The sequence below is a fragment of the Rhodnius prolixus genome, unplaced genomic scaffold (assembly GCF_049639745.1).
Source record: "Rhodnius prolixus isolate KJV_2025 unplaced genomic scaffold, Rpr scaffold_7, whole genome shotgun sequence".
Classification (NCBI taxonomy): domain Eukaryota; kingdom Metazoa; phylum Arthropoda; class Insecta; order Hemiptera; family Reduviidae; genus Rhodnius; species Rhodnius prolixus.
The window spans coordinates 28,345,648-28,364,576 of record NW_027411582.1 but is presented as its reverse complement, the minus strand read 5'-3'; the positions used below and the strand labels follow the sequence as shown (position 1 = coordinate 28,364,576).

General features: G+C 35.3%; 1 protein-coding gene across 11 annotated transcripts in view; it reads right to left on the bottom strand.

The window, feature by feature from the left end:
- LOC141447299 (uncharacterized) overlaps positions 1–18,929 on the bottom strand; it is a 224,269-nt gene that overhangs the window by 81,669 nt on the left and 123,671 nt on the right. For 10 of the 11 annotated variants that reach the window (XR_012454250.1, XR_012454251.1, XM_074114717.1 and 7 more), the window contains one exon: positions 13,656–13,714. Coding sequence is in view for 8 of the 11 variants with exons in the window: in XM_074114717.1 (XP_073970818.1) it covers positions 13,656–13,670 (15 nt within the window). In the remaining 3 variants the exon portion in view is untranslated. Of the gene's footprint in view, positions 1–12,230; positions 13,572–13,655; positions 13,715–18,929 lie in introns of those variants that run through there. The other variant, XR_012454252.1, reaches the window with a different exon arrangement.

Here is an 18,929-nt window from a genome sequence, read left to right as displayed (position 1 = left end):
TTTTATATTTCTATTTCAGTTCATCAAATAGTTCCTTAACCATGTTGGTGACTCACTAGACTAATATAGAACTACCTTACACACACATTTAACCATGTAGGTGACTCTTAAGACTTATATAGGATTATCTTACAATCACATTTAACCATGTTGGCAACTCACTAGATCTATATGGGTCAATCATACACTCACTTTTAACCATGTATGCGGCTCTCTTGACTTATATGGCATTATCTTACACTCACATTTAACCATGTTGGTGACTCACTAAACTAATATAGAACTACCTTACACTCACATTTTACCATGTTGATGACTTTCAAGACTTATATAGGACTATCTTACACACACATTTAACCATGTAGGTGGCTCTCGAGACTTGAATAGGCCAACCTTACAGTCTCACTTAACCATGTTCACGACTTACTAGTCTTACATAGAACTACCGTACATTCACATTTAACCATGTTGGTGATTCTCAAGACTTATATAGGACAATCTTACCCTCAAATTTAACCATTGTGGTGACTCACTAGACTAATATAGAACTACCTTACATTCACATTTAACCATGTTGGTGACTCATAAGACTTACATAGGACTACCTTACACTCACATTTAACCATGTAGGTGACTCTTAAGACTTGAATAGGACTACATTTAACCATGTTGTGATCTGTTTAACCACGTACATAATGTGCGATCTGAAGAGCTAGTTCGGCTAATTGGATTAGAAAAACCACAGCTTCATTTTTCTTCATCTTTCTGTATTTTCCTTTTTTTATGATCGCAATACTTCCTTTAAGAACGAATTCTCGAACAAAAATGCATGAATATGACCATGATCGCCAAAAAGCAGAAAATAATATTTTGCATCAAATTAAGCTAAATCATGACAAATGTTTGTCAGGCTATCATTCGCTTAATAAAGGCGGATAACTTAATATATTAACTACGATAATAAAACTGACAGTAATCAATTTCAATATTTAGTGTTATTTTAAAACTTCAATTCACTAATTTAATAACAAAAATTCCTTTTTGATAGATATAATTTATAATTTCTGCCGACATTGTATTTATATACAGGCGTTCTATACACATATACGTACATTTATATTGTATAGCTAATTATTTAAATATGTTCGACATTATTTATTCGTTTTTTATTATTATTAAAACTATTAGTAACTTAGTGCGGGTCATAAATTAATTGCATTCCAATAGTTATTCAGATTTGTAGTTCCTACTTTTGTATTCATCTAATTAGAATAGATCATTTCAATAGATTTCTAAGTAGTTGTGTATTCAACGTGGGAGGTTAAATACTTAATGAAGAATCATCTCTCAAGGGAATTGACTTTTTATTTTTATTGATTACAGGTTAATCAGGAATGATCTGCAATTTCTAGGGGGCGAATACTGCAATTTATCATGCATTGTTCCATACTCAAGGCGCATCTGCATGGCTGAGGATGTAAAACTGCTAAAAGAGAACAATTAGAATCTGTATGCGCACGTACAATACCTGTATTACTTATCTTATTGGCTTTCCTACAGAAACTAATGGATCGCCTGATTACAGCAAATTGAATTCGCCAAAATATTCATTCTATCAATCAGCATTCTGTTCATTATCCATCAATGGCTCTAAATCATTATTAGTAATTATCGGAGACTTGATTAAACGATTTCTGGTAAGAGTTGTCACGGAAGAGGAAACCTAGACGCCCTAATCACCACCCTTAAAGGGATAGATACGAGTACAGCCAAAATTGAGGCAACGAAAAAAGGAAAAGGACAACGAAAAAATACATTAAAAAAAGGAAATAAGCACGATAAGCCCTTCGTGCTAAACTAATGAACTTTCGATAAATATTTACAAATTATGTAACAATAATTATTTATAATTAAACAATAATAGATAAAACTGAACTTTAATTGGCGTCATCTTGGAATAGTTGCATTAAATAATTATTCAATTCAATTTTAAATGATGCTGTTGTTGTTTTATCGATTAAAGATGGTGGTAAAAAAGAGTTCCAGAATGAAGAGGATTGTTCAGAATTTAGAATTGAGTGTTAACCTGCTCCTGGGTGTTGATCTAACTGGACCTTTACTGCTGAACATATCAAGTAAATATTGCAGGTCTTGAATTCTTGAAGATTCAAAAGAAATACTTTTTTCTGTAACCTTACATAAAGACAACCAAGAAGTATGAATTGAGTGGGTAATTTGTTCATCTTTTCTTACATTTAAAATAAATCAAACACAGAAATTCAAAGACCTTGGCTATTTTAAATTCAGCTCTGCAGATAAATCATTACACACTGATGAACAGCAATCATGGTGAGGAATTACTTAAGTTACGACCGCTTTCTTAGTGAAAGGGGCAGAATTTTTATTACATTATCATTGGTGCAATGTTTTTTGTTTTAATTCATCATGATTATCTATACTCTCATGATTATTCCTAGATAAAGTTCTTGTAATTGTTACAACATAATATTTTGCAGATGAGAAGATCTCGTGCTCGTGTCACACTTCAAATTTAACAGAAACTAAAAGCGAAACTGGACGAAATTATACGATCAAAATAAACAAAACAGCAGAATAAGCTTAAGATATATTGAACTGTTAAATCAAACCGTTAATAATATGTAAAGTTGAATTTAAAACAAATGTATTACACAGAAGGCTGCATACATACACATTTGTCTCGCCCACGTGGGTTCACCTTTGTTTGAATACACATCAATAAATGTTTTGCTGTTTTCTGACCTCTTAACAAATAAAATAAGAATGATTCAAATAAATTGTGCCATCACCATACTTAGAAAGAGTGGGGGGGAAGATGGTGGGTATCTATTCACAACTTCAGTTTAATATATTCAAAAAATAAATAAATCAATATGTATTTCTGATTTAAAATTTATCTGATTCCCATCACTTTTCTGAGTTTTAGGTTTTAGCGATTTCTTTTTATTAACATTACGTTTGTAAAAATCTAGCTGAAAATATTAAATTAATTAATCAAAAAAATAATAGTAATAATAATAATAATAACAAGTGTTTAGTTGCACACAGCTTTTAAGCGCCTCTCTTTTTAAATTTCCCGCCATGCTTTTCCCGCGTTTTAGTTCCCGCCTCGCATCTTGTAACCTTCATTATGTTTTCATTTCTCTTCTTTCCAGGCTACAGTGCATCTCGTTCATCTGCAAGAAGAAGGAGCAACAACCACATTCCCTGTATCCTTTACATTACACTTCTCTTCAGCATCAGTTTTTCTATATCTTCAACTGCAGGGGGTTGTCTCGGTGTCTTTTGTTTGCCCTGTTTATGACCCTGGCCCTTCCCGGCCTTGACCCCACTTGGTGTTCCAACCTTGACGAGGTGGTGGGGCTTACGCACTAAGGGCACCAGAGATTAAATAATAATAATAATTACTCTCGCCAACTTTAGCAGGAATTAATTTCTTTTATAGGAGAAATAATTTTGGGAAAATCGGAAAAAGGAAACTTTTGGTGCGAAAGGATTTCCTTCAAAGGAAAATTCTACGGCCAAAACTAATAGATAATGTCTGAATCAGAGACAAACAGGCTAAAATGAAAGTACTAGAAAAGATTTACATATCGAAGACAGAAAATCGTTTAAATATCCAAACAGAAACGAACAATTTAGACAATATGTACGCTAATTTCTTACAATACTCGTAAAAAATAACATCTAAAACCAGAACCATTTTAAAACCGATCACAATCACTACCTAAACGGAAAAGAAGAGAACACAACGACCTTTGATGTTAACAAGGTAATACTAACTATGGAGGTTAATGAGTCAACCAAAATCAATATTTTTTTAAAACTATTTTTTATATCAAATCAAAGTATATTGTAATCAATTTCTGTCCCTAAAGCCCTAAAAATGAGCTAGATGTCAAGAGCTTGGCAAAAAATCAATAAAACATTATGACTGAAATTGGAAATAATATTTCTACATTTTGGATCGAATTTATAACTTTTTGCAATATTCTCAAACAATGAACAGGAGAAATGTCAGAGACAAGCAACACCACATGAATTGTGTCACCATAATCTATCGAAGACAGATCTAAAAGGCACAGACAACCTTATGACTTGCACAAATGTTTTACTCAGCTAACTAGTATATTATTATAAAAGAGGTACCTAAATATTAAAGATAAGTGTGACTAACTGTAGAGAAAGGGTTGGGTGCTAACCTGATAGATCAAATTATAGAATAAAGGAAAGATAAGTGAGGGACTTTCAAATTGGTTTAATAAAAAGTATAGTTCTCAGTTTGATCAAAGAACCAGAACAATTTTTTAAAAAAAGACAAACTAAAGACAGAGGAAGGGACGATCATTATAGTAGTTTAGTAATCTTATATAGAAAGTAAACAGAGCAATTACTACAACTAGAACGGTGTAATGATGACTGGAGAAGATGGCCACACGGCCATCTATATCAATGGTGGGTACTGGTTAAGGTGGAGATTAAGGCGACATAGAAATGGACAGGAGCTGGTGGAAGGGTTCCTTTTAAGACAAAGATAGACAGACGGACAGATATACAAAGAAGAAAACAACTATTTCTTTACTTTTTTGAAATTGTTTAAAATTATCCAAGTTAAATAGGGGGGCGATTAGGGAAGATCTTAGAAGACGCGGAGCGATGCTAAGATAGAGCTTTATTTTTTTAGGAAAAGAAAAAATAGAAGCGGGCAAGTTTAAAAAACAGACACGCAACTGTAAGAATTATATATACATATATATATATATAAGCACCTTTCACGCTGATGGACACTAATTGCTCATTCTGCATTAAAGCACGATTTCAAGCTATTAATTATGTAAAAGAAGCGCATAGGATTAAAAGAAAAAATAATAATAAAAAAGCAAGTATTTTAGCCAAGTCCATTATTCTATGAATACATTGTTATTATTATATATTTATTTAAAAAATGATTTAAGGCGCGTCAACGTCTGAAGTTATTGGCGCCCGGAGCTTTTTCCAGTTCATTACTTATCTAATGATTACAGTGCCGGCCTCAGAACACTGTTCTCCCGTTACAGTCAGTACTGCATCTGTTCAAGATGGGGCTTATTAGCTCGGAACTTTTGTGTAAATTGTGTCAGGAAGAGGAGGAAACGGCCTGTCACCTGTTGTTCGATCGAGTGATTACGCAATGAAACCTTTGCATTTTTGGGGTTTAAGAAGATAGTAGTGCAAAAAGAACTAGTAGGGAAAGTCCTCAACCTCTTTAGTAAGGGAGGTTTCGTCTACTAAATCCAAAAGAGGGGAAGGCACTATAAGCCTCTGTTAGCTGTGGTGCCGTGGGGCATAGGTCCCATCCCTTTTCTAATCTTATCTCGCAGAGAGCAATGTCCCTCACCGGACAGTGAGCTGTAAGAAGCTCCTAGTAAGTGAAAATCTAAGAGCAGCTGGATTCGAAACCCGGATCTCCTCGTGGGAATCCAATACGCTAACCGCATCCCTTCCCTTATTATTATTATCTAAATAGTAAATAGTCGCATCATCTTATCTTACAATAATTCTTGATTTTCTAACTTTTATTTTTTTTATTTTCTAATTTATAAACAAGACTATCAGTACCATTAATGTTATTATTATTTTTAACTTTATTTATTTTCAAAACTGCGATAGATTTTTGCAATAAGTGAAGCTGATACAACATGATACATGAGTAGCATGAGGAGAGAATTCACACATTGGTGAAACTCCCAAAGTGGTGCAGTTCACTACTGTACGAGTACATTGGCACTTACTTCATTTAGAAGATCGCGTGGCCACCTGCGCTTCAACCGCCTGGGAGGATTTCCTGGTAATGTAGTAAGTTGGGATACCAGAGGATTAGGATGTGAGGTGATTGAAGTGTGGAATTTAATGTAACGGAATTTTGCAGCTTCAGAAACATTAGAGGAACAAGAAGATCACGATGCAAGATAGAGTTAGAAACAAAGTAAAGTGCAGTAGGGATTCGACGGAGTTTTTATTTTTTTTTATTCGAAATGATTGGATTTTCTGGAAGTTTTCGAGAAATCCTCAAAATAGTGAAAAAGCTATTATCCATTTCGTAAAGTCGTACTACCGGTTGGATTTTTTTGTTTTTTTTATCGCTACAGTCGGGTTTCCGGTGAGATTCAATCAAAATATAAAGTTTCAGCTTCCTGAGCTAATTATTCATTAATTTTCTCTTTACTAATAATTAATTAAAAAAAATTGAATAAACAAAAAATCTTTGAAAAAAAGATCAATTCATAAAAAAAAATCCCTAAAGTTATTTACTCAACTAATGATTTGAAAAAAACAAAAAACTAAACTAAAAGAGAACTATTCTGACCACACTAGTTGTTCGCGTGACCATCAACCAAAACTTGTTACTATTATGCTTTCACTAGATACTTTTTAACAAACAAATATCTAGTTAAAAAGTTAATAATAGTGGTATTTACTTTGTGCAATGTTCAAGAAAAAAAAATAGTTAACAAGTTTTTAATGTGTTAAACATTTACAAACTGACTAACACTTTCAGTATATATTATAAATTTAAAATAATACCTTAATAATGGTTCTCAAAGCAAACGTTTTTCATTATCATCAATGATTAATTTTAGAATTATCAGTTTAATTATCAGAAATTTTGTGAAACAATAAGTTAACTATAACAGCAGGTACCGGCCAGTTTTTAATGTGTACTAAGTTTTACTAAGATAAAATTACAGTAAAATAATTTTAAGTTTATAATTCCTGCGACATATTTGGTCTTATTACGGCATCGAATTATGGGGATCGACTAAACGTTCCAACTCACTACGCCTCCAGGCATTACAGTCACAAAATACTTCGAAAAACACGCTCCGTTCTATGTATCTAAACCTCACCATTTATAATGACCTCAAAATCCCTTTTATTATAGATCTTGCTAACACTCGTTTTCTCAAATTTCATTCCTCTACAGCAGCTCATCCTAACCCTCTCATAGATCACCTATCTTCCTCCACATTACCAGGTAATCCTCTAAGGAGATTGAAGAGAAGATAGTCTCGCGATCTACTCTCATCATAAGAGCAGACTAATTGGCTTGTTGCAACAATTGTTGCAGTTGTAAATTTCAATAAAAGATTTAAAAAAACAAAATTTAATAATTAATAATATTTCACTAAAAACCTATAATTTATAATGCAGTAAATATGTGCAGAATAACCAAGAATATATATTTGCATCACAATTCATATCAGTTCTCCTCTCCAAAGATCATTAAATCTTGTCCTAAACAGTTGCGAAATGTTTTAATGTAAAAGACTTGTTAAGAACGTTTAATGTGTCATTTTTTTTTTTTTTTTAACTTAAATTTTGTAAAAGACATTTAGATAAGAAGACGAAACTTTAGAGGGACATTATTAATAAACATGTTTGAACATGCTTGTTCATTTTATAAAATTTGTTAGAGTAATTTTTTTTTCCTGGTTATGAAATGTGTACGAGGGAATCTCTTGATTAAAAAAAGAAATCCTCTTTATGTCACAAAAGAGAAATTAAATACATTAAAGAGATTTAGGAGAGAAAAAATGCTGCGTGTATAAGACTCCATAGGAGAATCATTTCTAAAACGGAGGAACCGGGGATATAGAATATTTTTTTGGTACTAATAATAAAGTTTGGCCTAAAAGACTTCTGGTAAGGTAATCAGATGGTTATAAGTCACATGTGGCGAGGCATTTCTATATATATTATTCATAAATTTAAGAATAAGATAAAATTTAAAAGGAACAATCTTGAAAAAATAATAATTTTTCCCTCACAACTCCTTTTTAATTTCTTTTACTACTGGTGATTTAATTTTGGTCCGTTCTGTAAGCAAATGTACCAGTTAGTTACAAAAATATAAGAGTATTAAGAATTTTTCTGAAGTATTTTTGACTGTAATGTCCGGAGGCTTAGAGAGTTGGGGACATTCAGTCAATCCCCATACTTCGATGCCGTATGACCCAATAGGTCGCAGTAACAGCAGGTATAAGAGTCAAGAATGGTCGTTTGTCAAGTAGTCTGGCGAGAAGTTCTGTAGCGTTGGTTAGTTGCTTATCTTTTCAGTCTAATATGAAAAGAAAGTACTAATTATTATACTAACTGAGGGAAGTTCAGCTTTTATAAGAGTGCATGCGAGTGGGTATCTGGACGAGGAAGTGAAATAGGAAATGAATTCGAAGAGGAATAGAATTAATTCAACCGGAATGGAGACTAACGCCGTCTTCCGCATGGTATAAAGAAGGAGCGAGAGATCGCGTTAAGAACATTATTTAGTTTCAATAGGATGAAAAAATAAATGCCATTTCAGTCGAGTAAAATTTATTTTGCCGAGCTTTCGACCTAGGGACTAGGTCATCTTCAGGGTTGATTCGATTGGCTTTCGTCTTGTAATTGTTGTTCATTCTTTTTGGTGACTGATTCACAGTTTCAATAGGATGAAAAAATAAATGCCATTTCAGTCGAGTAAAATTTATTTTGCCGAGCTTTCGACCTAGGGACTAGGTCATCTTCAGGGTTGATTCGATTGGCTTTCGTCTTGTAATTGTTGTTCATTCTTTTTGGTGACTGATTTATAGTTTCAATAGGATGAAAAAATAAATGCCATTTCAGTCGAGTAAAATTTATTTTGCCGAGCTTTCGACCTAGGGACTAGGTCATCTTCAGGGTTGATTCGATTGGCTTTCGTCTTGTAATTGTTGTTCATTCTTTTTGGTGACTGATTTATAGTTTCAATAGGATGAAAAAATAAATGCCATTTCAGTCAGTAAAATTTATTTTGCCGAGCTTTCGACCTAGGGACTAGGTCATCTTCAGGGCTAGTTTAGAAAGTAATACTTTTACATTTCAGACACTCAGTCCATGAATAGACAAGACAGAAGACACACCAACCCTGAAATGTAAAAGTATTACTTTCTAAACTAGCCCTGAAGATGACCTAGTCCCTAGGACGAAAGCTCGGCAAAATAAATTTTACTGACTGAAATGGCATTTATTTTTTCATCCTATTGAAACTATAAATCAGTCACCAAAAACAATGAACAACAACATTATTTAGCATAGTACGGGTATTTTGGTAAGGAAGGCCAGATTTAGGAATATTTGGCACTGGCAAGATATAAAGGAACTAGGTCAGTTAAAGGTTCTTAATTATAGCATATTGAGACTCGGAAATTGATCAGGGAACATTGAGGTAACCTCAAATTTGCCAGAGGTTAGGGATCAGAGCCTCTAGAATCTCTAGTCTTGAAAAAAATGTACGAGGGTCGTTTGAAAAGTCCGTGCAAAAATAAAAACTACTTAATTTTTTGGGGTAAACCTTTTTTATTTTTCAACATAGTCTCCTTTTAGGCTTATACACTTCGTCCAACGCTGCTCTAGTTTGTTGATCCCTTGCGAATAATAGGATTTGTCCAAGTCTGAAAAATAGCCATTCGTTTCTGCAATCACCTCCTTGTTTGAATAAAATCTTTTTCCCGCCAGCCATTTCTTCATATTGGGAAACAAATAGTAGTCCGAGGGAGCCAAGTCTGGAGAATAGGGGGATGTGAAACGAGTTGGAACCCTATTTTTATTAATTTTGCGACCACAACTGCTGAGGTGTGAGCTGGTGCGTTGTCGTGATGGAAAAGGACTTTTTTGTGGGCCAATCGTGGGCGTTTATCTTGCAGCTCGGTTTTCAAACGGTCCAATAAAGATGAATAATATGCACCTGTAATAGTTTTACCCTTTTCCAGATAGTCGATGAGGATTATTCCTTGCGAATCCCAAAAGACAGTCGCCATAATCTTTCCGGCCGAAGGAACGGTCTTCGCCTTTTTTGGCGCAGATTCCCCCTTGGTAACCCATTGTTTAGATTCAGGAGTGTAGTGATGTATCCATGTTTCATCCACAGTGACGAAACGACGCTTAAAGTCCTGCGGATTCTTCTGGAACAGTTGCAAACCGTCCTTGCAACACTTCATACGATTTCGTTTTTGGTCAAGCGTGAGCAATCGCGGCACCCATCTTGCGGATAGCTTTGTCATGTCCAAATGTTGATGCAAAATATTATGTACCCGTTCATTCGAGATGCCCACAGCACTAGCAATCGCACCTTCACTCTTCTGTCATCCATCTCCATATCATGGATTTTATCAATGATTTCTGGACTAGTAACCTCAACAGGGCGTCCAGAACGTTCAGCGTCACTTATGCCCATATGGCCACTCCGAAAATTTTGAAACCACTTATAAACTGTTCTAATCGAAGGTGCAGAGTCACCATAATGTTTATCAAGCTTCTCTTTAGTCTCCTGAGGCGTTTTGCCTTTCATAAAGTAGTGTTTAATCAACACACGAAATTCTTTTTCGTCCATTTTTTGAAAATCACTCGACTTCCTCGATTCAAACGAATGCCAAACACAAAGAAATAGACCGATCTGGCTGAAACTTGGTGTGTATTCTTCCAAGAGATGCTACTAACTAAACATAACCTCGATACGCGCCTGTAGTGCTATCTCTCTGACTTTGCACGGACTTTTCAAACGACCCTCGTAGATGATGCGCGACAATAACTGTAAGAATGACCATATGGTGAGAATGACCATAATACTTTTTAGGTATCTTATTGGCTGGCCATTTTACGAAATTTCTAGTACAATGTTTTGCTAGTCTCAATATAATATATGAAAAAAGGATTTCAATTTTGCTAGTCGGTGAGCTATGCTTTCGGCGCTGAATATTCCCCGGATACTCCAGCGAATTTTTGGTAAATTTTTACAAAAAGAGATGTAAAGCTAATATGTATTGGGGTACTGGGTTCGATTCCCCGGTCTTGAGACCTTGGATTTTATTTGGTTAATAAAAGAAACTTACAGTAAAGTATTGTTTGTTAGTCGCCTCCGTCCACCGACACCTAATTTGGTAGTTGGACGTAAAGCCTGCCTGAATCACTAGTCTCTCGTGATTTGCGGCACCAAATAATATCTGCGTTCATTGTCAACTAGCAACCTTCTCCAAACACAACCTGTATTTACGCACAGTGTTCTTTCAATTTAAAGAAAGATTGTCCAATATCAGTTACAAGGATTGTAGAAGCATTCAGAAAAGGCTGTACGCCTCGATTCAAACCTAAAACCTAAGCCTGGACCTGCAGACTAAGCTAAACAACTCCTAACCAATACTGTTTTCAGTAAATTATTGAACGTTTTAAAAAACAGTTTAAGATAAAGTACACAATGATACTCGGAGAATTACCATGTGAACGAGATAAAAGCGTTGGGAAGGTTAAAAAACAAAAAACCAAAAACGAACGACCCGTTCTTTAATGTGTTGCTCTTCAATGCGCGCTCTCTCTCTCACCTTGCCCACCCCCCCCCCAACCAACCATTCCTCTCCTGATGACACAACTAAAAGAGAATGGTCCATCCTTCCTTCTCTTATCTCAATTGTCCCATGTCATCCTTATCTTAATCGACCTACCTTTACATTTGTTGGCCCTTACATATGGTTTGGTTCCTTATATTTTAACCCCTATCAGTTTTACTTTTATTTATTTTGATTCCCTATTCTTCCTCTACATCAAGAGCTTGTCGGCTCTTAATTGGAATCATGTTACAAACAAATAAAAGAACATTTAGATGGTTTCTTTTCTTTTTAATTCATTTAATTACACCATTCATCTGCATACCTTATAGCTAACATTACAATTTAAAACAGTTGAAATTTAATTTTCTATTGGTTCAATCTTTTATCTCTTAAGAATGATTACTTTATAGTTATTTGAGCGCCCCCAAGATAATCTGGACAGGGTAATTCTTGCAGTTGTGCCATCCCTGCCAAGAATGATTACTTTATGGTTATTTGAGCGCCCCCAAGATAATCTGGACAGGGTAATTCTTGCAGTTGTGCCATCCCTGCCAAGAATGATTACTTTATAGTTATTTGAGCGCCCCCAAGATAATCTGGACAGGGTAATTCTTGCAGTTGTGCCATCCCTGCCAAGAATGATTAAACATCAGAGGTGAAGAAAAGAATTTTGAATGACTTGTTCTCTTAAGGATAAAGGAACTATTCTGGCTTCGGTAAAACGATAGCATTAGTCTCGGCAATTCACTTATTTTAAGGATGTATTGATTAAACCTTCTATAAAATTAAAATTAAAATTAAAATTTTATTTGCTTTTTTTTTAAAAAATACAATTTTTATAAAAGCTGGAGTCTAGCCTAGGTTTAATAGTCAATAATCATACAAGATACAAAGAAGCCAAAAATAAACAAATTAATTATAATATACAGAACAAAACAAAAAAGTATTCCCTTAATTAATTATCAATTATCTTTTTATTACACTATATACATCAATATCGAGCAGAATTATAGCCAACGTTGGAGTTCTTCTTTTATTATTATACATTTTTTAATGAACACAGCAACAGATTTTAATTGTTTTCCACTTACACAATTTAAGAGGCGATCTAACTGGTCTAAAAGACAATAATTATTAGGCAAAATGTACTGGCCAATGTACTTTGTTCTGAAATTACTGAAGAATTTACATTCAATGAGAAAGTGGGCGACTGTGTCTCGCAAATTTTCTGAGCAAAGCTTGCAGTTAATTTCAGGATTAAATTTGTAAATTTTATTTTTTAAAATAATCCGTGAAAATTTTTCATTAGCTACTCTAATTTGTGAAAGAATTTTAGCAAACTCAAACTCTGCATTTAACCTTAAATACGATTCATCATCATGAAAACTACTGATAAATCTGATGTAGCTGTTATATCTACAATTATAGATTTTACTAATGTCAATACTAATCAAGTGTAACTTATATGCATTAATTAAATTCTTTTTACTCTTTTTCACCTGATTAAAGTTGTTAGACATCCATAAATCTGATGCTCCAATTTTTTCAAGTGAACACAAAAGAGAACTACTCCAGTTAAAGGGCATTAAGTGACAGTGAACCAATTTACACAATCTGTCATAACACAATCTAGGTATACGATCATCACCCATCTGTAACATATATTGTATTGATTAAACGATAATCTCACTAAAATTTTGGTAACACATCGGTTTCTGAAAAGCTGAGCGAATTATCCTTCTTTTTAGTAGGAAGGAACCTCTGAAGAGTGCGGCCTCTTGTCCGATAAAGATCTACCCCGGAGACGGCTACCTTCATTTTCTGGCTTTTTTACTGGAACCATTAACTAGCGACCTTATCAGAATGCTTTCAACAAGGTTAGTTTTGCGTTTCAAGGCGGAGATTTGAAGCTAATCATTTGAAGTAATGCGAAAGGGTACCAACTAACTGTCGGCCGCTATTCAGGCTTTACAAGTAAAAATCCAAATTAGGTGTCCTAGACGGAGTCGAATTTCAAACATACTTTACTACAAAGTTCTCATATTAATCATTTAAATAAAATCCAAAGCCTCTAAACCAACAATACATCTTAGCTTTGCGGGTCTAGCCTCTTAACCACTCGGCTATCGTGGCGCTTAATTCGGCCTGTAAAACCTGCAATATTACAACCCAAAACAGGAGGTAAAATAAGGAAAAAATTATTCAATCAGAAATATGAGAATAGCAATAAGTACTCACCAATTGGGGCAGCATCTATTTTCTTCAGGAGTATTAGGCGTCCCTCCATGTATCCCAACCTAACAACACAAAAACAAGAATTATTATAATCGAATTAGATTAAAGTACTTTTTGGCGTTTATTTGTGCTACAATCAGCGCGATGGCTCTATAAGTAACAGTGATAACAGAGTAACAAATGAAGCAAACGAGTGGAGAAGTTACCCAGTGGTAACATTCCCAAAACATTGACTATTAGTCCACTCTCTTCACTAGAGAGGAGATCACGAGGACACTATCTTTTAAGACGTATTGTCCGGGTTATCAGGAACAGTTCTAGAAAAAAGATTTTTGAGCTAGAGGATTTAAATGAGATTGCAGGTTAAAATGAAGTTTTCTGTAACGTTTTTTCAGCGACTTGTGGTGACAAAAGGAATGTTAAGGTCAGTGTGTATAGTCCAGGTTGGGAGACATAAAATGAAGCGTTTACAATAGTTCGAAGTATTTTAGATTTAAGAGATTGAATCCTTTTGGAGATTGGAGCGTTTGGTTGAACCCCACAACTCTATTCCATAAGCCACAGATGGGTTTCAAAAGATCGGTATAAATTAGTCTTTTATTGTCCAGAGAGAGTTTAGATTTATCGTCTAAGAGCCTATTAAGTAGTCGAACGCGTCTGTTCAGTTCTGTTCATTTCAGCCTAGTGTAGGGGGTAGTACCCAAAAAAACTGAGAATTAACATTTTTTTCCATTAACCCAGTTAACCCTAAGTAAGTGTCTTTACACCGCAGATTAATTTGAATATTAATTGAAGTTTCTTTTACTTGAACTTAAATTTCGTTTAAAATTATACTTCAATATACGAGGGTCGTTTGAAAAGTCCGTGCAAAAATAAAAACTACTTAATTTTTTGGGGTAAACCTTTTTTATTTTTCAACATAGTCTCCTTTTAGGCTTATACACTTCGTCTAACGCTGCTCTAGTTTGTTGATCCCTTCTGAATAACAGGATTTGTCCAAGTCTGAAAAATAGCCATTCGTTTCTCCAATCACCTCCTCGTTTGAATAAAATCTTTTTCCCGCCAGCCATTTCTTCATATTGGGGAACAAATAGTAGTCCGAGGGAGCAAAGTCTGGAGAATAGGGGGGATGTGAAACGAGTTGGAACCCTATTTCCATTAATTTTGCGACCACAACTGCTGAGGTGTGAGCTGGTGGGTTGTCGTGATGGAAAAGTACTTTTTTGTGGGCCAATCGTGGGCGTTTTTCTTGCAGCTCGGTTTTCAAACGGTCCAATAACGATGAATAATATGCACCTGTAATAGTTTCACCCTTTTCCAGATAGTCGATGAGGATTATTCCTTGCGAATCCCAAAAGACAGTCGCCATAATCTTTCCGGCCGAAGGAACGGTCTTCGCCCTTTTTTTTGGCGCAGATTCCCCCTTGGTAACCCATTGTTTAGATTGTTCTTTGGTCTCAGGAGTGTAGTGATATATCCATGTTTCATCCACAGTGACGAAACGACGCTTAAAGTCTTGCGGATTCTTCTGGAACAGCTGCAAACCGTCCTTGCAACACTTCACACGATTTCGTTTTTGGTCAAGCGTGAGCAATCGCGGCACCCATCTTGAGGATAGCTTTGTCATGTCCAAATGTTGATGCAAAATATTATGTACCCGTTCATTCGAGATGCCCACAGCACTAGCAATCTCACGCACCTTCACTCTTCTCTCATCCATCACCATATCATGGATTTTATCAATGATTTGTGGAGTAGTAACCTTAACAGGGCGTCCAGAACGTTCAGCGTCACTTGTGCTCATATGGCCACTCCGAAAATTTTGAAACCACTTATAAACTGTTCTAATCGAAGGTGCAGAGTCACCATAATGTTTATCAAGCTTCTCTTTAGTCTCCTCAGGCGTTTTGCCTTTCATAAAGTAGTGTTTAATCAACACACGAAATTCTTTTTCGTCCATTTTTTGAAAATCACTTCCTCGATTCAAACGTATGCCAAACACAAAGAAATAGACCGATCTGGCTGAAACTTGGTGTGTGTTCTTCCAAGAGATGCTACTAACTAAACATAACCTCGATACGCGCCAGTGGTGCTATATCTCTGACTTTGCACGGACTTTTCAAACGACCCTCGTATATAAACACACCAAGTAACCTCCCTCAGTCAGCGAGAAACATAAGTGAAGTCAAAGTCCAAAAACCGGTATCCATGCTATGATGGAATAAAATCAATGTTATTAGCAAGCACTGCGGATCTAAAACCCCATTTTCACCAATTTATCCAATCATTTTAAGAGAAAGTTAAAAAAAAAATGGCCGTCACAATTCTTAAAAATAGATAATAGTAATTCCTGACAGATAATTTTACGAAAATTGAAAGGTAATAAAGAAAATTTATATTTAAGTTGGAATGGCCAGATAATACAGGTTATGTTCCACAGGATAATATCTTCTATTGCAAATGGAGAAACCGCGTATGAGAGTAAATGTAGATTATGTCTTAGGAGTTCGCTTTTTAAATAAATGTTAAAAATATTCAAATTAGATACCTAAAAACATCTGACTAATAAAACGCTAGTGGTAACACGTATTCTTATTATTATTATTATTATTCTCTTTTTACTTAAAACAGTTAGTAGTTTTCCAGAGGGGGTTGCCTTGTTTGTACGCAGCTCTTGTACATTATTTAGCTCTCTAAAACTATAATTCCAGTGTTTAGAAAGGTGTGAAGAAAGTAATACCTTTACGAGTACTTAAACCGGATCATTTTTTCACTTCTAGTATAACCACGGCCAGTGAAAATTGTTACTTGTGGTAAAAATAAAAAAGAAATACTCCAGTTAAGGTTTTGTTTGTAGATCACTTTTCAACAACACAAATTGGCTAACTGGAGTAAATTTTTTCTATTTTGTATTGTTTTTGAAAAGTGATTTTTTGCTTTTGTTTTCGCTCAGAGGTTTAAATTTTAAATCATTTTCTAAGAAGTGTGTTTCTGTTAAATTATGTAAACACTGGTTGTAAAAAGCTGGTCTTGTCTTAGCTTTGATTTGTATTTATTTTCGTAGAGGGGAGTAAAAACACTCAACTTCTTTTTAGGGAAGTAATCATGTCAATTGTACTATTTGGATGGAAATATCAAAATTAGAGGGAACGGATTAGCTATGAGGTTAGCATACTAGACTCCCACGCGGAGGTCCCGGGTTCGAATCCAGCAGCTGACCCTTAGATTTTCTCTTCCTAGAAGCTTCTTACAGTGATGGACAGTGTTGTCTGTAACGAGAGAACCCTGTCCGGAGGCCGGCAGTGCACTGAAAAAAGCTCCGGGCGCCAATAACCTTAGATGTTGATGCGCCTTAAATCATTAAAAAAAAAATATATATATATCAATATTAGTCAGTCGAAAAAAAGTGGTGACATCTTTCCGTGATGTTTGTATTCAGATCTGCATATTGTTAAAATATTTCCCTCAAACTTAGATGTGCATTTAAATTAAACACCACCAACGCTACAGAACTTCTCGCCAGACTACTTGACAAACGACCATTCTTGACTCTTATACCTGCTGTTACTGCAACCTATTTGGTCATACGGCATCGAAGTATGGGGGATCGAGTAAGCTTTCCAACTCATTACGCCTCCAGACATTACAGTCCAAAAATACTTCGAAAACTTCTTAACGCTCTGTTCTATGTATCTAACCTCACACTATCCATAATGACCTCAAAATCCCTTTCATTACAGGATCTTGCTAACACTCGTTTCTTCAAATTTCATTCCATTCTACAGCAGCTCATCCTAACCCACTCATAGAACACCTATCTTCCTCCACATTACCAGGTAATCCTCTAAGGAGATTGAAGAGAAGATGGCATCGTGATCTTCTCTTATCGTGAGAGTAAAGCACGTGGAGTGGTACCACTGGGTGCCTTCTCCATTCGTGATTTTCTTTTATTTCTTTTTTTTTACCATATTTGCTGTTGCAGTGGTAAATTACAATGAAAAATTAAAAAAAAAAAAAAAAAAATTAAACAAGTTTTTTTCGAAACCACTTCCTTGGTCAGCCACTATTCATGTATCAAGGGTGGGGTAAATTCTCGACTAGAAGCTTCAAGGGACAGGATCAGGGGCAAAGGAATACAGGTCCTTATTTCTGCAGCTTTGCCGGGAGCACCACCAATACGTCACAAGAAAATATACTACTCTCCTTCGCAGTGGTGTTTAGAGTCATGATGACCATTCTAGGAGTTTGGCTTGTCAAATCGGTGGCACCCTTGCTGCTGCAGATGCTACAAAAAAAATAAGTACCACAAATTGGTGGAACTTCTTCTATTCCCCCTTCGATACCCGATACACGCGTATTAAAACCTTCACACTGCTACCAACGCAGACTATGTTGCTAATATTAACTCGCAATAGAATTATCGATAGGTTACAGCCTGAGTTACAATGACTTTTTTCAGAGTGATTTGGAACTGATACACGCGTATTAGAACCTTCACATTGCTACCAACACAGACTATGTTGCTAAAGTTAACTTGCAAAAGAATTATCGATAGGTTACAGCCTGAGTTACAATGACTTTTTGCAGAGTGATTTGGAACTGATACACGCGTATTAGAACCTTCACATTGCTACCAACACAGGACTATGTTGTTAAAGTTAACTTGCAAAAGAATTATCGATAGGTTACAGCCTGAGTTACAATGACTTTTTGCAGAGTGATTTGGAACTGATACACGCATATTAGAACCTTCACATTGTTACCAACACAGACTATGTTGCTAAAGTTAACTTGCAAAAGAATTATCGATAGGTTACAGCCTGAGTTACAATGACTTCTTGCAGAGTGATTTGGAACTGATACACGCGTATTAGAACCTTCACATTGCTACCAACACAGGACTATGTTGTTAAAGTTAACTCGCAATAGAATTATGGATAGGTTAAAGCCTGAGTTACAATGACTTCTTGCAGTGTGATTTGGAACTGATACACGCGTATTAGAACCTTCACATTGCTACCAACACAGGACTATGTTGTTAAAGTTAACTCGCAATAGAATTATCGATAGGTTAAAGCCTGAGTTACAATGACTTCTTGCACAGTGATTTGGAACCATGACTTCGGCACTGGACTACAGATACAGAAGAGTGAGGGGAAAGCTCTTTTATAGAGTTACTTTTTTTTTTGCAAATTTTACCCAAAATAAAAGTGAAGCAATTCTATAGATTAATAGCACAAGTAGGAGGTTATAGCTAAAGCTGCTATAAATATTGTG